At 36.3% G+C, this 27121-nt stretch overlaps 1 protein-coding gene across 4 annotated transcripts in view; it reads right to left on the reverse strand.

Moving 5' to 3' along the window:
* The window catches only part of lepr (leptin receptor), a 38529-nt gene extending 13541 nt beyond the window's left edge, over positions 1-24988 (reverse strand). The window contains exons 1-12 of one of the 4 annotated variants that reach the window (XM_046858853.1): positions 24669-24988; positions 21173-21217; positions 17575-17627; positions 16027-16260; positions 15174-15291; positions 14598-14785; positions 12051-12196; positions 11704-11854; positions 3674-3943; positions 2325-2433; positions 1656-1885; positions 1378-1529 (exon numbers count right to left, since the gene is read on the reverse strand). In XM_046858853.1, coding sequence (XP_046714809.1) covers positions 1378-1529; positions 1656-1885; positions 2325-2433; positions 3674-3943; positions 11704-11854; positions 12051-12196; positions 14598-14785; positions 15174-15291; positions 16027-16260; positions 17575-17627; positions 21173-21174 — 1653 coding nt within the window. In that variant the 5' untranslated portion in view covers positions 21175-21217; positions 24669-24988. Of the gene's footprint in view, positions 1-1377; positions 1530-1655; positions 1886-2324; positions 2434-3673; positions 3944-11703; positions 11855-12050; positions 12197-14597; positions 14786-15173; positions 15292-16026; positions 16261-17574; positions 17628-17714; positions 17873-21172; positions 21218-24668 lie in introns of those variants that run through there. The other 3 variants (XM_046858870.1, XM_046858843.1, XM_046858861.1) reach the window with 3 other exon arrangements.
* Between the last annotated feature and the right edge of the window lie 2133 nt (positions 24989-27121).

Genomic DNA, 27121 nt, shown 5'->3' on the forward strand with positions numbered 1-27121 from the left:
TGTACATGCACGTGTTTTTGGAGGTTTTTTTTACACAACAGCGTTGCCGCGATTTGTTTGATGAAGGCATGCTATAAAAATGTACATATATTCGTTGTTAATTCTATGCTTTTGCTGCTCATCCCACGTTCCGTGCTGCGCTCCTACCATCGCCTCCCGTACATCGCATAACATTTAACAACAAAAGGCATATGTGCACTAACTAACAGCAGAGATTCACCAGTATACAATACAACACCTGTAGCATCTGTAAGGCTTGATTTTTCCGCCACTTTTGCGAGTTCTTCTGCGGCTGCACAGTGCCGATCGAGATAACTGACGTTAAATGGCAAATTTTTCCCCCCTTGTGCTCGAGATATTAGGGTTCGGCGACATAAAAAGTCGGCATAACCGTTAAAAAATGCTAAGACAAAGCGAGAATTTGGCGGTTCCACTTCAAAAATGTCGACTTAATAGGGTTGTCGAGTTAACCGAGGTCGAGATAAGTGGGTTCCACTGTAGTTTGTTTTCAAAATGTGTGCAACTGTTTTATGTTATTTCATTTGTCTATTTAAACTTGGGCTGTAAAAATTAACGCGTTAATAACGCATTAACGCAAATTCATTTTGACAGCACAATTTTTTTTTCCCCGCTCGATTAATGCAGCGTACATTTCTTTGACCAATTCAATAAAAAATATACATAAATAAACATAAAAGAGGTAAAATTAACACCTTATAGATATACAGATATAAAAAAAAATAACGAAATAATTTGTAATCATGAAACATTTGTTTTGCGCCAAGTCATGATGCCATGATGCAAACATCCGGCAATTAAAACCGTCCGTGTGGAAACATAGCTGAAGCTCCATTTGGTGCCCTGATGATTTAGGTAATTTAAAACACTATAATTAATTTAAAACATTTACAATAATATTTTGTGTTCATGCTCTATGTTGAATGTGGTTTCACAAATTATAAACATATTTTTGCATAAAGCATTTATATTTGTCCATGTTGATTAGAGTAAAAACTTGAAAAGTATTCATTTAAGGTACATTTAGAACAGATAAAAACGTGCGATTAAGCTGCGATTAAATATTTTTATCGATTGGCAGCCCTAATTTAAACACAATCTTTCCATTTTTATTGAAGAGTATATGTTACTGTTATTGTTTTCTTGTCTCTTATTCTCCAACTCCATCTCCAACTCCAAATGCACCATCAACATCATCATCAATTTGATAATGGATCATTTAGAGGATTTTGCCTACTGGTTTATTGTAACAAACTATAGATATCGACTATGTTTATAAAGCAAAAACTGAGTAAACTTGTGTTCTGTCTCTAACTGAATAATGCAAGATTTTATGATACAGTCAAAATCGTTCCCTACCTTCCACTGTAAATCTGCCATCCCATGAATCGGTACATAGCGAAGTTCATATTGCAGCTCATACGCAGGCAGGTGAGGACGCTTCCAGTTTACGCTTAGTGTTTTGTTGGGTAGGGTGACTGCTTCCAGGTCTGAGGGTGGTGACGGTTTCACTGGAGAAAATAAGTAATACTGTGTATCACTACCGTCATTCTGCTCATCATAGAAAGATGTGCAAAAGCAATATGAAGCAGAAATTTAAGTAACACAATACTGCAAGAATAACTCCAAACACTCACCATAGTCTACAGGCAAGATAAAGACAGGAAGTGACCTCACTTTGTTAGAGCCACCCTCCACAACTAGCCACAGCTTATAGCAGAAGAACATGCTTAGGACTTGCAAAGTGCATTCGCTATAATCTCCAGATCCATCTGGGCACTCCACCACACCAGCCATGGTCTCTCCTGGTGTTTGTATCTCGGTACGTTCCTCAAGTGGTATCTCCTCACACATTCGCCTGTAACTTCTAAAACATACAGAAGACAGGGCAGAGAGAACACAATAAAGATTTCATGACAATAGATTCTGTTAACAAAAGCACATATATATCATACTTAAATTTTGGCATTAAGCACTATTTTTCACTGAACTAATCACAAGGAGAACAAACACAGAGGTGAGAGTGCTGATAAAACATTAGTCTTTTTAGTGAACAAAGATATGGAGCTTAAACTTATATTGCATGTGAAATAATTTAAAAAGCCAACTGCAGCTGCAGAGCGAAGCCTAGTAGATGTCTAGTTCCAGAAGCTTTCCAGAAGTAATAAATTCAGTCTAGATTGCTATGCCAAAAGGACTCGTTTGCTTCCATATAACCGCAGCCACTCCTTTTTTCCACACTAGTATGTAAAAAGCCTTGAAAGGGAAAGAAGAATCTGAAAAGAATAGAGTGTAAATCTACATACCTGTACAGAAAGCGTATGACAGCCCAGGCACTCTTGCTCCATTTGCAGGTCATTGAATCAGTTCTCGAACGCTGATCGGTTTGACACGTTATATTTGCATCAAAGAATCCTAAAAAGAAAAACATCATAATTAATAGCCAATGATCAATATAAAAGTAATGCATTTCCCTTCACATTTAAAAGTAATAAGAATAAAAAAAATCATTACATTTACAAAATGACTGGAAACCAATATATGGGTTGATTGATATTCAGATTTATCAGACCTCTTTTAGATGAACCCCATGGTCTTCTCAGCTTTACAGCATTCTAATAATTAGTTTAGAAATACATCCTAACTAAACAGGAAGGATGTATAGCTATGAGAGCATAAGTACGTATACATGTACATCTGGAGCCAACAAATGCACCCTGAGGAATTTGAAGATGAAGATTAATCACCAATAATGTCTACATGGCCAGAGTTGCAGAACTATGGCCATGTAGACATTATTGGTGATTAATCTTCATCTTCAAATTCTCCATGGTGCATTTGTTGGAGATTTTAGGGAACACTCACAGATGTGAGTGTTCCCTAAAATACATATGTGGGTCTTCCTAAATCTGTTGGCAAAAGTTGTAAGCAAATTATAGTAACGTTTTTCTATGTTCAAGTAGGCTTTATTGTCAATCCAACCATATACAGTGCAGAACACAATGAAACAAAACAATGTTTTCTCAGGACCAAGGTGCTACATCAGACAACATAAATAAACAAAAGGAACATGGAAATAAACAGAACTATAAACTAACAATGAAAAGTCCACATGTTCCAATTTCTATTTACTGGAACCAAGAAGAACTAAGAAGCCTAAACATGTTCAAATGGAGGTATTTGTCCGGCACTCAACAGCACTGAACACTTTTAGGTAACTCCAGTGAATGGAATGTGCACAAAGCATGAGTAAATACTATAAGGCAGGGGTCTCCGATCTTTTCCAGAAAGGGCCAGTGTGGGTGCAGGTTTTCATTCCAACCAATCAATGGTCACACCTGATAGTCATTAAAAATGAAGATCATTAGATTTGAACAGGTAGAATTTGGTGTGGACTTGCTTGGTTCGAATAAAAACCTGCACCCACACTGGCCCTTTCTGGAGAAGATTGGAGACCCCTGCTATAAGGTATAACTGAAAGCTATCCACTGGACCAGGGTTCAAACAGGGTACCTGTTGCGGCGGATCAGTCATGTTAGTTTCTCATCTAAATGATTTACAAATTTTAGCGGAATGTATAGCAATATTTTAGTCATATTCCAATAGATTTTGCATCAATAAAACATGATCAAAGAACCAATGATTTGTGTCTCACCTTCAATGTAGACCTTGGTGTAGGCAATGCTGCATTTATATCTTTCTCCCAACGGGTGACAGCACATTAGTGTATCGAAGCCTGGCTCTTTCGCCCTGATGGTGACTGCACTGACTCTTTCATTTATCATTCGGTATTGGCTTTCTGGAAGCATCTGGCCATTCAGCATCCACACAGCTTTAGCAGCGGTCCAGCTGTGGTTGTGAAGCACACCATACACTGTTACTTCTGCTCCGGGACTGGTGAACACTTCAGCAGGGATGTAGCTCACTGATAAGGGTTAAAAAAACAAAAACAAAACAAAAACCCAGATAAACCTGTTGAATAGTGTGACACTATTTTTCGTACAGCTAGAGTATTTTGTAGTTTGTAGTATTTGTGGTGTAGAGAGTACCACAGTCCTTAATGTTCTCTTCTATGAATGCAACACTGCAAAATGATGACATTTTTATAGCAACTTAATGAACATGAATTTAACTGTTGATATGGTGAAATTTTGAAGAAGTCTCCAAAGTGAGTGATTCATAACAACCAGAGATAAAACTAACAACATACTACTACTACTACTCAATAATTTCATGACTAGTTTTTTAACATTGTAAAAACAAACAGAATCATGTTTGTGGTTTCTTAGCAACATGACTGTGTTTGTAATATTAATCTCTAGAGGCTGGTAAGGAAAGAAAAAGACTTGTTTCACAGATGTTCCACCACATAGGATATAAATAAGAGTGTGATTTCCCAATTTAATTGAAAGAAATTAATTGGGTTTGTTGTACGTTGCTGAGGCAATAACAGAAATAATATCATGTGTTTAGTTATAGAAAATTTACTTCATATTAAACACAACCATATAATTTATAGCCTGTTCATTTATACCAGCTATAGTAGTAATATTGTTTTTTATATTTATGTAATGCTACTGTAATACAGTTTGTTGGTTATAATTTATAACGTGATAAATTAGTTAATATAAAAAAAAAATTCTGAACTACTGGTTGCTATGGTTTCATTGGTTACATTGGTTTGCTTTGGAGGTTTTGCAAAACAACTACCACAATCACAAACAAATATTTACAGGAAATAACCAAGCAACAGAATGGTTTAGTTGTTTTATGTCTAAGGCACTCCTGCCACCAGCTAATACTTCAACTTTAATTTCCATCTTCGTCTGAGCGTTTGCACTGCACCTTTCCATCTAGGTTACTATGGTGACTAAGCCTAACAAGTGGTTGACAAATGCAATTTAATCCTGGATCTACGTGACAAACGGTGAGTGAAAACTGAGCATATTTTTCATTTTATGGAATGAATCTCAATAAGACACAGTCCTGCAAGATCATTTGAAAGCATGACTACGTTGGCACCTGAATTTGTTGCATTGTTGCGTAGGCTGTGTTTTAAACTGTGAGTGCACTACATGCAGCTCTCTGTGCTATATGTTGGATTTAATTATATATAATCACATTCAGGATCCTCATTTTAGAGACCCATATATAATTACAACTTTACTTTTCTTTGATTCTCATCTACTGTTTTTTGAAATACCACAAATAGTTTAAATTCAAATTTTTGAAAAGCAGCAGAAATGTATGCTTCTTTTCCCTACAGTTTCCCATGGCAGATGGTGTCATTTTTACTCTACAATAACACTATAGAAAGCAATAAAGATATATTCTTGACTGACAAGAGAAATGTAGTCACTGTCTAAAGCAGCACAGACTTTGTCAGGAACTGTTATATCAAATATACAACACAAGAATATGTTCTATGGTGAAGGAGAAGATGTGGAAAGAAACGACCGGAAAGAAAAACAACAGATCAGCACGAGGGTTTACTACTCGACACAATCTTGACGCAACATGACGCATTAGCTAAATGTGTTCCACATTTAAAAAATGAAAACGTTTAAAAGGCTATAAAGAGCCTGCAGATGTCACACCTTTTGTCACTCCTCCCCATCTTTCCCTTTATACCCTCGTGCTTCTGTCACAGTCGCTCACCAAGTTTATGAGCTGTGTAATCATGCTGCTGTAATTTGCTCCACAGTTCACTAAACCACCCCTTCTGTTCTGGTTGCCATATTTCTTATCATTTATTTAACTTTTTCAATAAATTCTATTAACATTCTTCCCAGATTTCCTGTGCTTGTTTGTTTTCGGTTTTCGGGTTGTTTTCGGAGTTTTATAGAGATTACGGATGAGATTATAAAGATGATCTGATAGACAGAGGAGATGTGGAAGGTGCCCATGATTTAAAGTGCACCATCTCATTTGTGTGCTTGCTGTCGTGGGTATTTATGGCTTTGGTGGAAGTGAATTGCTGAACATCATTTACTCCGACCTGAGTGGCAACAGCAGAAGTGGGATGATTACACTGTAAAGAATTATTAAACGATGTGGGAAAACAATAAGACAACATTAACGTACATACTGAGAAGACGCTTTTCCTGTCAGTCCTGTTGTAGCCTTTATCTTTACTACTCTGAAATACCTACATTTGGTGTAGAAATTAAATAAAAGTTAATGAAACAAAATTATGGCGTACATTTGGACATTGCTTTCCCTAGGTGATAAACTTGCTCACCGTGACGTTATTAGTTGGACATGATATTAGCTTCAAATCTCCTGGATGACTAATATGCAGCAATTTGTGTTAGAAATGGAGTAACAGTCTACATCAGTGACTGCATCTGTATAACAATTTGTCATAACTACCCACCATCAGACGACCTAGCTAGACCCTGCACAAGTACACTGACACCCCACATTCTTGAATTTGGAGCTTCATGTACAGAGGCATGGATAGAAGGGTGGGGTCAAGCACTAAACAGCTCAATCCAATGTTTTTGTAGCTCATCTTGTTACATGCTAAAATTCTATCCAATTTCCCTTCAATTGCTTTCTGGCCGGGTATGGCAAGCTAGCTGCACATCTCCAAATAAAAGCTCTGCAGTAAAGTTTTGAAAGCAAGCGACCCATCCGGGTCCAGCTAGCCCGCCTACAGATCACGTTGGCAACACAAAGCAACGAGCATCTGCGGTAATCCCACTTAACCCCATCATTATTTGTTTGCCCTTTTGCCATCCAGAAGGCCGTTCAAGAACGTCAACTCGGATGTTGAGAAGCAGCTTCTTCCCAAGGGTAATCATCTTAATGAATCAAACCAACCCAGTGGAACTGCATCATCTGCAACTGTCTCTCAGCCCACTATACTGACAAACAATTAACAAGAACCAATTATAAGCTTCTCTAGTAATAATAGCTGTTAATCACCACTGCAGTGCCACTAAAGCTTTCATTCCTTTACCACCCTAATTCTAAATGTCATACTACATTTTACATTTTGCACATTACCTCCCCTGGTACATTACATGGCAGCAGTTAAGTATCAGCACAGTATTCTTTTAAAGCTAATAACCTACTCTGCCTTTATAATCCTAATTTTATATATATATATCCAAAAAGACAAATACTCCTAGTGAGTTCCCATGACTGCCAGGAAAAACACTGAACACTGCTGTAGATCAGGCCAAATCATTGAGAAACAAGAAAGGGATATAAACTTCTGTACTGTATGCTCTTAGTTCCAGAATAAATAATTTCAGCCAAGCCATGTTTGCTGCAAATTGACCACAAGAGTTTTTTTTGAGAATTTGTACATCCTTGTCAACTGTAATATGATACACATTTCTAAACTCTATCACAGTGTTCTGATTTATCAACACTAAAACTTAAAATACAACTTCTGTATTTCTGTGCCAGTTGGAACACACTGTTTTTAAGCATTTACCTGCACTACTAAAAACTAAAGAATGACCGTAACTTAAGTGTAACATTTTTGATTTATTGGTCAACTAGTACTACGTTGTGCATTTTTTCCCCAGTGCGCACCATCTAGACTCGTTACGATCGACGACTAGCAAACGCCGTCTCTCCTCCATTTAGAATTTTTTCGACTCACGACTCATTTTTCCACACAAATTTTACTTTAAGGACAGGTTTGTTCGTATCCGTGAAAGTTCGTAAAGTGAATGTTCGTAAAGTGGGGAACGTCTGAACTATCATTTTTATAACTGAGCAGGTAAAGTCAATTGTCTCTTCTTGCTCAAGGGCCCAGAAGTAGCAGCTTGGTGATGCTGAGAGTTGAACTCATGACCTTTCAATCAAAGTTCCAACACCTTAACCATTTTAGCTACCACTCTCCTCTCTAAAGTATAAAAATATAAAAATATATATATATATATATATATATATATATATATATATATATATATATATATATATATATATATATATATATATAAAGAAGATTTGAAATTGCTTTTCTGACATGGAACGGTTTTCACAATGACAACCAGAAACTCTTAAAAAAAAAAATCTTGCCGGGGAATGGAGAAGACAGTAGACGTAAAGCAGAATTAAAAAATTAATTCTGCAGTCAAACAATGTAAAAATAAAGTTTGGTTGTTGCATTCAAATGTATTAGAGATAATAAAGTCTGGAGGAGACTAATATATATTGATTTATGCTAGTTGAATCAGGATATGATTAGAGATTCAGTACATTACCATCATAGCGACTGTTTCATATTGTATCATATATTTTATATACAATATGATGGATTTGAGAAAAAAGTGAGACACCTGACAAAAATTTATGTCTAACACTGTACTCTATTGGCGGCACACCAAAAAGTTTTCTTTATAATTTAAACTTTATAATAGTAATTGGCCTAAGGCAAGACACACTAAACTCAAACCATGAAGACACAATGAGGTAATGAATTATACAACCTTGTACCTGTGTACAAAAGTCAATTAAAGAAGCTTTTTTTTGTCATTACAACCATATATAACTGACGCAGTACACAGTGAAATAAAACAACGTTCCTCCAGAACCCTGATGCTACATAAAACAACATAAAACAACAATCACAGAAACAGAAAACACAGGGCCAAGGACTAGTAAGAAAAATCCTTGCCACATAAAGTGCATGTGTGCAACCTGGTGCAAACAGTGCAAAAAGACAACACAAGACAGTGCAGGACAACACAAGACAGTGCAGGACAACACAGGACAGTGCAAGACAATACACAAAATAGCTCCGCCAGTAAACCTGTTGTAACAAGATAACGTGAACAGTAGCAAAAATGTGAACAGAATATTGTGCAAATAGAAGCAATCAAGATAAAGTGAACAGTAGCAAAAAATGTAGACAGAATATTGTGCAAAAGAACAAATAGCAGCAATCCAAGAAGATGTGCAACAACGGCATGTAAACATTTTGTGGTAATGATTTAGTGTGAGTGGTACTGAATCATGGGTGTGCGAAGTGTGTGATGTGTGTTGAGTCGGGTTTGTACAGATCAGTCACACGAAGTGAGTATGAGAAAGTATAGTAGACTATAGTGAAGTATACTATATGCTTGTGGTAGCTGTGGTTGAGGTGTTGGGTTACAGGTCAGGGGTTCAAGTCCTGGTATTGTCAAGCTACCACTTTTGGGCCCTTGAGAAAGGCCCTTAACCCTCTGTGCTCCAGGGGTGCCGTATCATGGCTGACAATGCACTCTGACCAAAGCTTCTGAGCAAGCTGGGATAAGCGAAGAAAGAATTTCATACTATACTATACTATACTATACTATACTTATACTATACTATACTATACCATACCATACTATACTATACTATACTTATACTATACTATACTATGTACCAGATAATTGTTCCCCACCAGAAAACATAAATTATAATGCTTTACTTAAGTTTGTATTTATTAAACAACTATATCAGGAGTAATGTGATCTGGTCCCATCAGTGAGACAGAAGACCATGCATACAGAGAGATTTTGTTCAGTTCAGTTCAGTTTTCAATGTTGAATTCATAGAGACTTTTAATAAAAGTGAAAGGATGGCAAATATTACTCAACCAAAATGTGACCACATCAGAAAAAAATGCATAAGTAATCATTTCTAGTAAATTGATATAATAAAGGGCTGCACAGCACAACAAGCACTGTATGGTCTGTTAAAGAGCTAAAGAAGTATTCGGTGCTCTGAGACAATATGGGCTGATGCAGTAAAACATGCATTAAGAGCTCTCCTACGGAACATAGCCGGAAAAAAACATTATAATAATTTAGCAACTTAATGGGAAAAGTAGTAAAATGGCACAGAGCTCATCTTTTTCCGAATAAATAAACTAATGTACAATAGATTAATTCAGCGCCTCGATGTTCAGAATGAAGAACACAGGCCTGCAAAAAAAATAATGGAAAAGCTGAGTGAAAAAAAGTGTACTATTTAACCAATGTGTTCTAACATCATCAGTTTTATTCTTTCAATGATAATAAATTATTCATGCCGCTCCTGTCATTAATATGTACAGTACTTTTCAATACTATTAATAATACATTTTTCTTTATTCAGGCCATGTTTTCTAGGCAGTGCTTTTAAAAATCTCAGGGTTTCCTAAATTGTCAATTCCATTATAGTGCAAGGACATTTTGTTTATATCGTGCACGGCAAAACGTAACAGAGTAAAAATACAGAGAATAACTCTTATCCAATAATCCACCATCCAAGAAATACAGAGAATAACTCTTATCCAATAATCCACCATCCAAGAAATACAGAGAATAACTCTTATCCAATAATCCACCCACCTACCAACTAGGAGTGTAACGGTACTCGTATTCGTTTTTCAGTACCGGGATTCGGTTTGGTTCACATGTTTAAAAAATGCAATCCTTTTTATGTATAAAACATAGTTAAAATCTGAGTTTCCTCAGGAACATATTAAGTTTCCTATGATTTAATTTGGGGGTTTGTTTAATCTTCAAGTCTCACTTTAAGCGCATTTTTTATTCAACTTGAGAACATACACAAAAAGGGGTATAATAAGAAATTAGAGTTAGCACAGTGTCACTGTGGCTACTCTCTCTGTGCTGGTAATATGATTTGTAGTGCGGCGAAATATGGAATTTTCATTCCATTGTTTAGCGCAAGTGTGAAATCGTGCCACTTCCTGCCACCCAAATATAAGCCGCACACACTGAATTTGACAAAGATTTTTATTTTGAACATAAATAAACCTTGTATCTAAACAGTAGCCTACCAAGAAAGTAATTGTTTACTGTCTTCCTCCTTCCTTTCACAACTATTTCTCTCGAGTATTTATCTTTTGGCATCGTTGTGCGTTTAAAAATCACTATCGGTGAAGCTTTTCTCCGGATGCCGTGCAGCTCAGAACACAGGTGAAGTGCGTTTTTTCATGCCCGGTTGTTTTCAGCGTGACGAATTATTCGCATTTTCTGTAGACAGTCCGAGTGAGCGGCAGGTCAAACGTCAGAGGAACATCATCCATATTTATGATGTGGTGCAGCCCGATTCAGTGAGAGCGCATCTGATTTAATATAAAGTGTTTCATTGGTTCACCTGAACCCGTTCTGCAATTTCATTGGTCTAATGTTACAGGACTCAGTTTTTTGGCTTGAAGTTTGTGAAACCGGGAAAAACCCAGGAAAAATCCATAAATTAGCCGCTTCGTTGTTTAAGCCGTGGGGTTCAAAGCATGGGAAAAAAGTAGCGGCTTATAGTCCGGAAAATACGGTAATAGATTTAATCCATTTTATTTTTATAAATTATATTTTTACTAAATATTCTACAATATTTTTTCATACATTATTTAACCAAGCAGGCATTGCAACTTTTAAAAATGTAAACTGTTGATGTTTACAAATGTTAATAAAAACTGTGTTAATAAAAAAAAAACAAGAAGCAATATTATGTTTTGCATTTCTTCCTCCTAACTGTACCGAAACTGAACGGAACTGACTTAAAAACCGAGATACGCACCAAACCGTGAATTTTGTGTACCGTTACACCCCTACTACTGTACCAACCTAGCTACATTATTCATCTAGGTTAAATGTAATAGCAATAATATTTGAGCCGTAAGAGTCTTGACCAGAGTGTGTAGCTCATGTCATAGGAAGCATGTATAAAGGTACTGTGTAAGAGCATATATACCATCAAGTGTGAGGTAGAACGGCTGGCTCCAGTCACTCCACACGCTCCAGTGTTGAAGGTGATGGAAGAGCTTACAGCGTACCTGAACTGTATATCTGACTCCAGACGTAAGCTCACTCAAAGACACCCACGAATGCTGGACATTAATCACCTAACACAGATAAACACAGGTCATGAAACTGAAAATCAATTAAATGCACATTACAGAAGTAAAATGTCATGTGACATTAAAAAACAGATGCATGCAAATGAATGCGCTAACGTTTTCCATTAATACCCATATATACTAACCTGAAGAGACTAGAAGTATATTATTACAGTAATACATTGCTGCTGGTTTGACTCACCTCCCAGTGTGTAAGAGATGTGTTGGATGAATAGCGGAGCTCGTAATAAAGTGAGTGGTTATTATTTTGTGAGTCATTCCATGCGATCACCACTTCACCCCCAACAGTTACATTATAACGTAGATGAAACGGTGCATCTGGCTTCCCTGTGAAGAGAGGTCATTCAGGAAATATTACGAGGAAGAAGAGCTCGTCTTAGAGCAGATACCTAAAGTGCCTTGATACCTACAACATATAAATAATCTCACTCTGTATTTCACCCTAATTACTATCTATTATGACAATAACCTCTTATTTTATGACAAGATGATATATCTTTGTCTCGAATTTCTGTTGTGTCAAAAGCTCTTAGATTCAATTTCCATACTCGTAATGTTTTCCTTATCCCGTGTCCTGCATTTATGCCAAGTTTATGGTTGTGTAATTTCTGGAAATCGATGAAAATTCCACTTGAGAGTTGCTTTCCACAAAAGCAATGGCACTATTAAAAAAAAAAACAGAGCCTGCTATTAGTATTGTTGCTACTGTTATTCTAAGGGATACTCTTTACAAATAAGAATGTTTACAATGTATAATTAGAAAAAAAGTCACATTAAAAAAATTCAAGAACTGATATCTACAGAGTTAAAATGGGTGTGCAGCTTCTTTTACAATGGTCGTCTCATCGATTTAAGTCTGCATCCTGCTCGGTTTTTACAGGCTTCAGACCATCACGTGTGGTTTTACTGTAAACCCATCTTATCCATCTCGCCTTATCAGTCACCCTTTGTTGATCCACACTGCTGTAAACTGTTAAGTGAAAAATGCCTTTTTGTACATTTGCCATCATACAAATGCTGTGTGTATCAGTAGAAAATGTACCTGATCATCAAGGTTTCACAAGCATTCCTAAATACTTCAAGCACCTCAAATCAACTTCAATAAGTTTGAGAAGTCATTAACCTATTTAGATTTTTCAATATTTCCTGTTGTTTTAAAAATGTCATAGTGCGGCTTTAGTCACACAGCGATCAAATACGAGTTGTATAATTACGTAATGACATCAAAAGCCCAACTGAGCGTGTTGAAAATGTACAGGAAGACCAGTAACCACAATTTTCATTACCACATAGCTCTAAAGTCTTTTAAATAATTGATGAAGATTTGAACATAATCCTCAGAGCCTGCTACATGTCATCGCCTAATTAATACTGTGTGTGATATCAATTTGTGAAAAACGTGTTTAAATACTTTTTTAATACTTCTTTTAAAACAGATAGTTTAGAAAAGTTCTTGTCTGATTTATCCACAAGTCATGTTGTAAGATCACAAAAAAAAAAAATCCCCGTTTATCGCGGTGGTTACGTTCCAAAACTGCCCGTGATAAACAAAAAAAAAAACGATAAACAAACGCAACCCCAAAAATTCTATTTTATGTATATATAACTGTACTGTATAAACATTTTACTTCATTGTATAATTAAAACTACTATTACTATTATTAAAAAATGTCATTATTTTAACAGAAAACTCTATAAATACAATTTCCTATAAGTTTTTTGGTCTGTCGTGTTATCCGCCAGAGACCGCGAAAATCAGCCACACGAATTAGTTACGTGGCAAATGCAATTCAGCGATAAACCGCGGAAAAACGCAGAATCTGACTGCGTCAAGTGATAAATTACTGTATAGCATTCCATAGGTACTATAGGTATTATATTTGCTGTAAGGTGCACTATTGTTCCTGTTTTATATTCAACTGTATATGCATCTTACAGCACCATAACTCGCATTACACATTCGTTCATTTTTGACCTAGATGACACAATCATTTGAATATTTCAATTGATCGGATTTAGAGATTAGAGAATTTCATCCTAAATTCTTATAAAGCTAGTATAAAATAACACATACAGCAATCATAATTATATAAAAATATCTTCAGAAAGCCAATAATGTCGAAAGGGGGACACTCGAGAACTTTGAATTTATTCGTATGTAGGTGTCTAAAGGTTGTCTTTCAGTAAAGATTGCATTTTCATCAATCTACTGTAGTCTGAGCACCTGCCTGCTGGAAGCTTCACCACCGTGGCTAATCTACCTCTGTATCTATCGACACATTGCAAATATGTGGGCAAATGACGCAGGGTGTAAGTGAAAGTCATTGTTCATACTGATCATAGGAAGGCTGCGAGTTTTTAATAACCAAGGTCGAAAAAAAAAAGAAAAATAAATAACAGAATGTGAAAACAGGAAATAAGAAAACAATAAAATAAGGACTTGAGGAAAATATGCATGATAAGGCATAAATAAATATAAATAAATAAACCAATTAATCAAAAAATCAAGGCGTAATAAAAAAAAAGATGGGAATTCATGACTGTATCCCTTTGCAATGTATGCATTTAATTTTGTTATATTCTATGTGATATGTTGTGACACTCTTAGCATGGAACCTAAATGTTAGTACAACCATTTTGTTGTAATTCTTGTACTTATTATTATTATTATTACTACCATAATTATATATAAAGGGATTATATAGAAACACCTCTGTGTAAAACTTACGCAGCAGATCAGTGCTGAAGGACATCTCGGTTGTCAGAACAGGATGATCACTGAGAAATCCTCTAACAGACAATGAGACAGAGACATTGTTGGCAGGAAGGGCAAAGGAGCATGTGATCTCATCTTCACCAGGACACTGCACCTGAGAAGTGATGTTTGTTTCTTCTGACCACGTATCTGTCCCCAGTCTGAAACGGAAAATCGACAGGATGTGTAAAAAATGACTTTCAACCCTAACCCTAAAATTCTCATTCATCGTGAGATATCTACTTTCCTACAAATGGCTATATTTGATGTGTCTTATACCCCATCTCCACTAAACTGCCATGCAGGTGTGAGTAAGACAATATGGAAAGTAAAATTTTTTCCACTGAAAAAAAAAAAGTATGGAGAATAAACATAAAACAGCCAAGCAATGAACACTGTGTTCTGCACTATGCATTGTGTGCATATAAAATCGATCCATCAGAGTGTTCTGCCTCACAGCTATGTACTGCAAACTCAAATAGATTATTGTAGCACCCTCCAGGTTGAACAGTCAGAGAAAAATACGGACAAACGGAAGACTCTACTCACCGCAGGCTTATGATCAGCTGACTGGTGTCCGTATCTCTTGCTCGTTGGCGTTTTAGACAACAAATGACATTTGCTCGTTTGTCTTCAAGCCAGCAGCGAACGTCCAAACGGATGTTTTCTGGTAAGAGATGTAGTTAACAAGTCCATCTCATTAATACTGCCATTTCTTGAGACAGCTCAAGCCAATTAGTCATAAGCCTTTTGTTTAGACTGGCCAAAACAAAGCTTCATTGCAGTGTACACGTACAGATCAATTCTGCCCCATCAATCCAGTTACTTCACAGGTTTTCAGTGCGTCTTGCATAATTTTTTATATTTTGGAAAAAAGCAAAAAAAATCCATAAATGCTTACTCATATGACTTTTTTATAATGCAGCAAATATTGATGTCAAGAACTTAAATTGGATGTAATAAGAATCAATTATCATGACTATTGATTTTATGATTAAACTTAATTTGCAGCTTTCAGTGTCCTCCGGCTTGGTATCTCCGAGACGTGGCTAAGACAAGAATCATCTGAACATATTCAAAACCTGTAACTACCAGCTCATGATGCACAAAGATGAGGATAATTGCTATGCCAGGACGAAAGATTGCATACTATGTAGTCATTTTGTGATTTCTACATTTAGTGGAAGATTTTCCTACACGTAGAGTAGCCTATAGCATTAGTTCCAATGTAAGAGGTGCTGTAGTAGCATATCTCAGCAGTGAAAGTTATGGAGAGTGGATTTGGCTTAGTGAGCTCATTAATTCCGCAGTTGTGATGATGCTGAACTGACAAACAGTGAAACGTTCCACAGCCTTACAATTTTAATTGGCCTCAAATAAGCATGCAGCAAGTTAAGTTTACCAGAGACAACTTGAGAAACACTGGAATCTTGAGTTGTATTTGTGGAGTTTGGGATGTGGCACTGATACTGGAGAAGGCTGCTGACGTGGCTGAGGCTGTGATTGTGAACGCTGGCGCTAGCACTGGCCTCACTGGTCTTTCCACTGGAAGTCAGTGCACAATTCAGCTGAGCTCTCCACTGCAGATCATGATACACACCAGGCCAGCTATTTAAAGGGTTCACAGCAAGTGCAGCTGAAAGAGACATTTATTGCATTGAAAAATTACCACACATTTACATTATATTATAGTGCACTTTGTGGACAACAGGGCACCTGAGCTTTCCAGCTATATGTGGTTCATTCCCAAAACTGTTACCACTACAACAAATACATTCTTTGGATATTGTAGCATTACATTTTCCATATCAAGTTTTCAAGTCCACCGAGACCCAGTAATCTGTTCCAGCATGGAAATTTCCCCATGCACAAAGTGAGCTCTATGAAGATATGCTTTACATGGGTTGGAGTAGAAGATCTTGAGTGGCCTATTCTGATCTCAACAATATTAAACAACTTAATGATGAACTGGAAAGCATCTAGGGAAACATCTCCCCAGTACTGTGGAGGTTATTATAACAGGGAAAAAAGGAATAAATGTGGAATGGAATGCTTATAAAGCACATACAAATCTTATGGTCAGGCTTCACAATACTCAAATCCACGCATAATACACAAATATAAATATCTAATGAGCTTCAGATAATGTTCAGGGCAGTTAAAGAGAGAATCAGAATAAGGGAAAAAAGTGATCTAAGTGAATTTAAAGGTTGCTGATGCCTCCATTACAGCCCTGACATATCTCCTCGTTTTTCCAGCCTTACAGGATTACTCGAGCGTTTACACAGAATGGCACGAAAAAAACAAAAACTAATTATCAATGTCCATAGTTTAGAGGACATGAATTAAACTGGTTCAAGCTGTTAGCAAAAATAGACACCATACTGAAATCTGAGGCAGAGGCTCACGAAAAATAAAAAATTATAATCCTGAATTTTTTTTTTTGTAAATATAAATTAGCTTAAAGATACAAACACAATAGCATGTGTTTTTATTACAAAATTAAGGCTCCAGTTCAGTGAAAATGTCTGGGACGTGCATGTGACCTTGGGGAATATGCTAATATAATTTCAATATTGTGATAAACAGCATTTTTAAATGGTTTATGGACAACAGGTACAAGCTGAGTGAAAACAGCTGACATGATGTTCAAATGTTGAATGTCGAATGTTTGAAATCATTGTGTTAAATAAATCATTTGGATAGATAGATAAATAAATGTTCAAACAAACTCCACATTTTTAATGCAATACAATGGTATTTCCGACAGTTATAATCTTATAATACATTGCTCAGGGATCACTAAAAAATCTTCGAGCATCATTTTAGAAACATTTTCCTACCAACAAAAATGTACCACATCATCTAAGTTTATGGTCGAAAAAATAGAATGTTATGACTAAATGCTTCTGCAATGTGGGTAAAACTTGGACACAGGCCAAACACTCACCATGTATAGCGGTGAAGACGTTCACGATGACAAATAGCCTCATGGAGAAAAACCTGGAAAGGAGAAAGCATCTGTTAAACGACTAAAAGAGTGAGTCAACCTCTTTCACAATGAAGGGGATAAAGCACTGGGGTACGCACATTATGATTGGGTTCTGTCACTGCTTTAGTCACTCACAGGGCTGCAGAGCTCAAATGGTCCATTTATCCTTACTGCTAGAGCCTAAGGAGTGTTGGAGCCTGCAATCCAGTGCCTACTGCAAAGTCAAACTGCAATCCCACAGATGCTCTGATAAAACCTGACGGCAGGATGCTGCATTAATACGCCTCAGAAAGACCATCTCTGAATTTTTTTCTTTTGAAATCATTTCCCTTGACTCAGTTTATATGAACAGTTATGAAGATTTAGGTTAGGGCTGTACTTAACAACATTCACAATACATGTTACTTAACACCCTATTTTAGAATATTACAATGTTGTTCTACTGTATTTTGGACACATTTTTATGTATTTTATACATCAATAATGTTAATGTTTAAAATCTGATCAGAAGGTGTTTAGAGTAATGTGCTTTTTCTTTTTATGGTAGCAATGCCTTCACACTAACTGAGCCCAATAATACACGAATAAAATATACACCGATCAGGCATAACATTATGACCACTTGCCTTATATTGTAGTAGTCCCCCTTTTTGCTGCCAAAACAGTCCTGACCTGTCGAGCATTAACACCATTTACTTCTTCAGCAATTTGAGCTACAGCAGCTCGTCTGTTGGATCAGACCACACAACCCACATTTACTAGAGGTTACTGACCACTGCAGACCAGAACCACCAACAAGAACTGCAGTTTTGGAGATGCTCTGACCCAGTCTTCTAGCCATCACAATTTAGCCCTTGTCAAACTCGCTCAAATCATTACGCTCACCCATTTTTCCTGCTTCTAACTCAACTTTGAGGACTAAATGTTTAACAGGTGCCACGATGAAGAGATAATCAGTGTTATTCACTTCACCTGTCATAATGTTATAATGTCATAATGTTATGCCTGATCGGCATATGCTAATAGGGGAGGAACAATTTAATTCATGATACCGGCTTTACAATTGGTTTTCATTCAACAGTCACAATATTTTAAACTAAATAAAAAAATGAATGACTGAAAAGACTTTTTTTTAATCATAAACAATGCATAACAATTTGATGACTTACTGTCTGTATTAAACCAAGGAAATTTAAATTGACCACATTTACCATAGTACATACCATCATATCTTAAAAATAAATGAAATAAATGTATAAATGTATTTATCCTGAAATTTGATTCAATAAACAAAGTCTCTGACTTGGGGGGAAAAATAAATAACTGAAACATAATGAGCTCCAAAGTCGGCTAAAATGCCGACTTCTGCAAAATCATTCATACTGAAAAGCTCATTCAAGGGTTATAACTTGTTTAACAATACAATGTGTCAGTCAGTATTATTATGTACTTCAGTTCCATGGGTTTGGAAGATTAGGACCTCTGGTAATCGAGTAATTACATTAGATGCATAATTAATAGGATGCTAATTCTCATCATGTGAATTGCACATTCCCACAATGCGCGTCGTTAAAGCTTCGCATAACAATGCATTACACACTGATAAACAAATATTATTTTCCATAGGGAAATATTTATGTAACTTCTTTATTGTTTGTTATTATCTTCAACAGAAAAACAAATTGATAACTGGGTGTGTATGTGTTTGTTTTGTATATTGTATGTCTTATGATGTAAAATGCCAGAAATGGTCTTAATAAAAAAGAAGAATGAGATACGTCACTAACTGCACATTTCCATTCAGTTTCAGAAACCAGTTAAATAACTAGCCAAGCATTTTAGCAAGTGTCTGTTTCTTTGGTTGCTGTCCGTACGATAAAAGAATGAGTTCTAATTGTAATATTGGCTTGTTTTTTATTAGTAACTGTGGGTGTGTGGTTGTTGCAAGGTTGTGCTCTCTTTTTTATTTGAGGGAGGGAGTGTGTTAAGCCTACGCTATATATATAGTCCACTCTGTGAGAGCTGCATGCAGGTTAATCCCATGGATATACATTCTTCTTCTTCTTCTTCTTTCGGCTGCTCCCATTAGGGGTCGCCACAGCGGACCATCCGTCTCCATACCCCCCTGTCCTCTACATCTGCCTCTTTCAACCCAACTACCTGCATGTCTTCCCTAACCACATCCATGAACCTCCTCCTTGGTCTTCCTCTTTTCCTCCTTCCTGGTGGCTCCATTCTCAGCATTCTCCTACCAATATAACTCATGTCCCTCCTTTGCACATGTCCAAACCATCTCAATCTCGCCTCCTTCACCTTGTCACCAAAATGTCCTACATGCGCTGTCCCTCTCATAAACTCAATTCTAATCTTGTCCATCCTCATCACTTCCAACCAAAACCTTAACATCTTCAGCTCTGCTACCTCCAGCTCCACCTCCTGTCTTTTACTCAATGCCACTGTCTCTAATCCATACAACATCGCAGGTCTCACCACAGTATTTAACTTAAAATCTATAGCTCACCCTTTAGTACAAAAGTTAAACTTAATAGTGTTTCATTCAAAGCTGCGAATATCAAATGCACAAAATTTGACAAATAGCAAAATATGAGGTGACTGGAAGATGCCTTTGGGGAAAATTGTCCAAATGGGGCAATTACTGGCAAATATATAGTGCTTGAACAAACGATACATAGGTTTTTTTTTATAGTGTATGTACAGTCAAGTCAGAACCCATCCTGGAGCATGTGTGGTAAAATTTTTGTACTTTTCCTACTGGGGTATTAGTGGCTTAGAGGCATTGCATAAAAAGACATCCTCCATACATTCTAAAAGCAATTTTGCCAAGAACAATGTCAAAAATTTCAGCATTCATATGTGCAAAGCGGATCGACAAATCCAGACTTGCATGCCTAAAGGTGGTTTTACCAAATATGAAACTAGGTGAGGGAAATACTTGCGCAAGCAAAAAATGGGAGTGGGTTTTTTTTGTTTACAAATGATGTACAATAGTAAAAAAATAGTACAAATATATATACGACCAACAATTACGCAGTCTAACACACAATACACCACGAAAGAAACCACACAAAAATTGTTACAGTTCCTATATCCTGTCATGTAGTCCCTTTGTCTAAGATTCTATGCCTGTGTGTGCATGCCATTTTTGCTTTATTTCTTTCTATTTCTCTCACTGACAGTGATTAATTACTTACAGGAAGTGTTAATACATCAGTGATAAAGCGCCAACATAGATCGAGGTTTTGTTCCTCGCATTTTACATTCCATGTTTTTCAATGCTTCATGTCAGGCTAGTTAGTAGCTGTGAAAGAAGCCTTGTTTTTTTTGCTTTAAGAAGTGGTTGTTTATCTGATAGGAAACAATTTATAATTAATAAAATGTTGGCTGTTTTTTTTATTGTTCTGCTCTCTAATACTTGATTAGAGACACATTCACATTTATGTTTGTGTAGACCAGCTATAACCTGGTACTAATGCTTTTTACAATAGACACACTGGAATCTGAGGAACAAGTCTACTTAATTATACTGCATACGTACATGATGTCACTATCATCACTTCTGTCTTCAGTGGATGGAGTCTATCTGCAGGAGAAAGATAGGAAAAGAATCAGTAGTGCTTTCTTCGAGGCAACAAGTGAAACGGATGAATATGTCTTAAATCTCTGACTTGTGAACTTTGATTCTTTGAACTCATTAAATGATACAAAGCATTTTGTTAATTTTGTGATTAAAACAACAACAAAAAAAAACACTGTCAATGCAGTTAATGTTCTGCTCATTTTAGTATTCTGATGTGGTACCAAAATTCATCACGCCACCGCCCTTACAGCAGTCAAAGGATATAAACTCGATCTTCTTTTCCTGAGTCTAGCGATTAGATTGATTCTAAATCTCACTCAAAAGGAATTCATTTACCCTTTCATTTTCAAATCGTTCACAATCTTTTTTTTTTGCTTCATGGTTACAGTTACAGTGCATTCGTTTCGCTGTAAAGCCCTCAGGCAGATTCAACAGCAAACTCCCTTTCCTCCATTTCATCCTACACCCAGTTGTGCAAGGTGAAGCCTGTTGTGGCTTATTTTCTGACAGGTGCTGCTGCCAAACAAATGACTAATAGGTTAAATTCCTTTGAAGAACATCCTGTTCATATATAAATTCATTTCTTGGTACAAATTACAATACTAATGCGTAGCAAATCCCTCTTCATCTAAAACAGACTGACGTTAAATCATTAAAATGAACACTACATATGACAAGCAAGTGGCCAAACACTATTAGAACACAACAACATCCTCATTCTAAATATTCATGTCTATCACACATCAAAACAAAGGGTAGGTCCTGTTCTAATGACATCTAACCTGACGCTTTATACTCTTTATGAATGTTAACCGGGTCTATCGGTGTGCAAAACAAGATTATTGACCATACTTTGTTCGGTGGGTGAACATTTTGTTATGCTGAAAAGCAAACTTTTGGTTTCATCAAAAAAAAAAAAAACACCTTCACCAGTCTCTGGTGAGGTCATAAGATATAATCACTAACCCAAAACAATGCGATACTTTTCTAGCTCTTATTGTTGTTACCTATAGTGTTACTCGTGTAATTCTTTAATAACATGTTTCAAATATATATAGTTTAACAGATTCATGAGGAATTGTGAGTCTTGGTCTTATTGGTTAACTGATCCAGTCTGTGAAATTATTCATTATTGCAAGATTGCAGATTGAGAATTAAGACCAAAAATACTTTCTCATTAATATTAGAAATTTGGCTCAGTTTTAACGTTTCACTTTGGGGGAACTAACCAACTCAATGTATTATTCAGCAGTTACCGTAATTTCTGGACTATAAAGCGCACCCATATATAAGCCGCACCCACTGAATTTGACAAATATTTTTATTTTTAACATAAACAAGCCTACACTAATGTACTTTACACAGGCTTTAACAAAAGACACGTTACACACGGTGAAATGGCTGAAATATGTTGCGCTTCCTTTAGGAGCATAGCGGTATTTTGGGAATAGCCTGGCACAGCATTTTTCCGCTATTACTGCATGTGTGCAAGACGAGGACTATGTCCTTATTATTTTCTGATGCTCATTTCTAAGTTTCTTTGACTAACCCATAACGCTGTTGCCAAGAAAAATAAAAAAAGCACGAGTTTTGGAAACCTGTCTGTGCTTATATGATTTCTGTTGCAACTAGAGTTAGCGAGCTCTCCCTTCACCCAGACTCAACGCGCTACAACGGCTTGTATCTAAACAGTAGCCTACCAAGAAAGTCATTGTTCACTGTCTTCCTCTGTCCTTTCACAACTATTTCTCTCGGGAGTTTATCTTTTGGCATCGTCGTGCGTTTAAAAAAACGTTTTTTCTCCCGAAGCCGTGCAGCACAGAACACAGGTGAGGTGCGTTTTTTCGTTTCCGTACGGAAACTTCATTGGTCTAATGTTATGGCGCTCAGTTTTTTGCCTTGAAGTTTGTGGAACCGGGAAAACCCCAGGAAAATGCATAAATTAGCCGCTTCGTTGTTTAAGCCGCGGGGTTCAAAACGTAGGAAAAAAGTAGCAGCTTATAGTCCGAAAAATACGGTAATCTTGTTGTTAATCCTGCTCAAATCTAAACTCTTCAGATGAAAATGCACCACTGTAGATTTGCTCTAAATATTATTATTATAGAATTGTCCCAGTGTGTCTGTTTAATTACTGTATTCAATCCAGTTAAAATATTGTTGATAAACTGTCCCAGCATGAATACTCAATTATTAAAAAATGTCTCTAAATGAGCATTGCAGATCTGAGCATCATTGGCACAGACTGGATATGTTTGCCTATAATTGAGGTAGTCTGAGGATTTCATTTATTCTGGATAATTTATTTTCCAGGAAACTCTGGCTGATTTGAGAATTGTTTGGGTAGACTGAGTGTATACACAGGAAATAACCTGGTTCGATTTTGGCTTAAGGATTCTATGCAGTTGATTCACAAAGAAATGACCTGGATGGAGTATTGTTGAGACAGTCTTGGTATTTGATTTTCCAGGAAATAAACCTAGTTAAGTACTCTACCAGTGCATATTTAATTCCACAGAAAAGAACCAGGTTTGTGCATTAGAGGGGCAGTCTGATCATTTGATTTTACCCCGTTTGAGCATCATTCACGCATCATTTAAGTATCATTTAGTTTGAACATTTATTAGAGTAGTCTAGGTTTTTGTTTTAAGGAAATGACCTAGCTTGAGTACTATTGGTGCAGGCTGTGTATGTGTGTGGGCAATATGACTCAATATTAATAGGGATTCCCCAAGTGTGGCTGAATACTTGAGACCCTCTGAGTATTTACAGAGGAATTCGTCCAGTGTAAGCATTTAATTTAGGGAAAACTGATCCAGCCGGAATAATATTGGGGGAAATTGATCCAGTCAGTGGAAGAGCAGGTGACTCATCACTTCCAACACTGCTGCTAATGTGCATCATGAAGACTCAAAGACAAGCGTTTCCTATTCTTTCCATCTGTAAAATGTAGACACCCTCAGATGGAACAAGGATGGCTCTGTCCGAGCATGGAGTCGGAGTAGGATATAGCTTACAACTGCGGTTCTTATCAGTAGCAGCATCACAAATGAAAAAGTGGTGAGAAACTGATAAAGCAGATGAGAATGGAAGAGTTTTTCTTTCAATTTCTTGAAATGTTTAAACCATGTGGGTAAAACAGAAGAGAGCATTTTACAAAAAGAAGCCTCAGCATTGTTGTATTGAAGATGTCTTTAATCAGTTGATGTGTAGTTGAAACACTTTGTGAATCTAGACATAGGTTGAATTGTAATCACCATTTTGATCATTATTATGATTTACTTTGGTGGATAAGAAGAAAATATATAGAAAAATTGAGTTTTTTTTTTTTTAAACAGTTCACTGCAGCAAAAGTAAATAAGCAAATGGTTGTATACTGGCACACACACATATATATATATATATATATATATATATATATATATATATATATATATATAGCAATTTACAAACTTACCTCTCTCTCTCTCTCTCTCTCTCTCTCTCTCTCTCTATCTATTTATCTCTCTCTCTCACACTCTCCACCTTGAAGGATTCTTCTTTCTGAAAGTTAGGACGAAGCAGGAAACACTTGCAGGTTCCGCTGTTTTTATTCCCAGACAGAAAACAAAACACGCGCAAATAAAACAGGACGCCTCTTCTTATTCCTCCCTATAAGACCGTTCATTTCGCTCATCGCCCATTAAAAGAGAAAACACGCTGCCTCTGTTAGAAATCCCGCGGCGATCACTGTTTACAGTCCCGCTGTCCCGCACATCAGCCTCGCATTGTATCAGGTTAAGGAATAACGAGTGACTCACCAGTGAATCGGTTCAGTTCAAAACGACTCCCCTAATGATTTCACTCTGTTGTCATTCAGCATAAAGCCCGCCCATATCCGTCACGCCCCGCCCACTAAGCTAATCTCCATTAGAGTTAATGCACTGTGTGATCTGAGGAATTTCCTAATCATACTGTGCAGGTATGAGTGAAATGCAAAAGGAAAAATACACGAAAATACAGGAAAAACTAAATTATTGTTCTGTTTACAGTAAATAAATAATGAATTTAATATTACAAGTAGGATATAGCTATGTAAATACTTGCATATTACATTTTCAATTTTAATTAATAAGATGAGTTGATCAGTTTTTGAAAAATAAATGTGTTTATTTACAGTGTCAACTGTAAATAAAAGCTGCGGTTTATAGTCTTTATACTTATAGTTAATGTAAATCGTTCTTATAATGCATTATCAGTTTTTGGTGCAAACTAATTCTCAGGGGCTTGTATGGTGAACATTCTACCTAATATGAATATATGTTTATTATTACTTAATAAACACATACATATAAAATGAATGCTTTTTTTTTTTTAAACATTTATCATCCCTTTCCAATGGAGACCATTGTCAGCATCTTGTTATAGAAGTATTAAATATACAATTGTGAAATAGAGAGAGGGGGAAAGGGAGAGAGGTTTATATTAGTATAAATAAATATAAAAAAGTGTTTTTGCTTTGAGATTAATATCATAATATCTTCCTTTTTTATGAATATTAAGATTCTCTTGTTAAAGAAGTTGACTGTGCATGTTTTTATACAAGCAATCTTAAACTCATTTTAGTTTAGAAAGCAAACACAGAAAGATTACTATAGCCGCATTGCATCATTCATCTAAAGTCAGCATGATGATATCATCCTCTGACATTATTGTGAGAAAACACCCCATAGTGTAGTGCAGGTCTCTAAGGGTTTTAAGCAGTTCTTGATTACAGGCCGTAAGAAAACATAAAGACCTTGCACACTTATTTGCAAGTTCAACAATTGTTTATTATGTACATGCCCCTATAACAGATGATAAAATATTAAACATCATGAAAACATGTGCTTTATCATCCTGAAAATCCAGGAGAATATTTTCAAGCTGATGTCTGCTTGGCTGTACGCATTTTACAAAAGAGACTTTCTCACAGACATGAATTGTTTATAATATGTATGAAAAATGTCACTTTACTATTCAACACATATGTGCAATTAACCAATTATTTAATACTTATGCTCTACATACAAGTGCTATTTATTGTGAATTAGAACCAGGTGTCTAATGAGCAAAGCATCATGTGACATAGTTCAGTGGGTCGATGTAGTCTAGGGTTCATTAACATCAGCTACATCATAATTGTTATACCTGGTTATAACCTGAAGATGTTCACATAATTTGGAACAATTATTTTTTATCAATGTTCTCTTTCTTAAAAATATCTTTTGTAAGATTCAAGTTTGATCGGTTGCAGGATCCCAGAACACTCATGTACACTGTTATACACTGTTTACATGCTGTTTTTTGCACCTCTTGACTGCTGCTACTGCTGTTTTTTGCACTGCATCATGTCTGTTTATATATATTCCCAATTATAGTTTTTACAGTTCTCTTCACACAGTACTGTATAATCGAAGTATAGAGTAGGTTTACTGGTCGGCGCTATCTTGGGTTTTGTGTCTTGTCTTGTCTTGTGTTGTCTTGTGTTGTCTGTCTGTACTGTTTTTTTGTCTGCACTGTTTGCACTAGGTTGCACTCGATGCACTTTAAATAGTGTTGTGTTGTGTTGTAGCTTTATGTTGTTGTTTAGTGTAGCACCAGGGTTCTGGAGGAACGTTGTCTAATTTTTACTGTGTACTGTGTACCACTGTGTATAGTAGAAATGACAATAAAAGCCTCTTGACTTGACTTGACATTCAACCAGATCCTTTGTGAAAATGTAAAGAAAATGTACATGCCTCATATTCATATCTACAGTGTATCAGTTTATCAAATATTACCATTTCAATAAAAATTATACACTGTAAACTGTGTCATATAATTCGATACCTAGTAGCTACTCTAGACTGTTCACATTTAAGGATTTATGTGTGGCATAAAATGAATTGA

The sequence above is a fragment of the Silurus meridionalis genome, chromosome 1, assembly GCF_014805685.1.
Source record: "Silurus meridionalis isolate SWU-2019-XX chromosome 1, ASM1480568v1, whole genome shotgun sequence".
Taxonomy (NCBI): Eukaryota; Metazoa; Chordata; class Actinopteri; order Siluriformes; family Siluridae; genus Silurus; species Silurus meridionalis.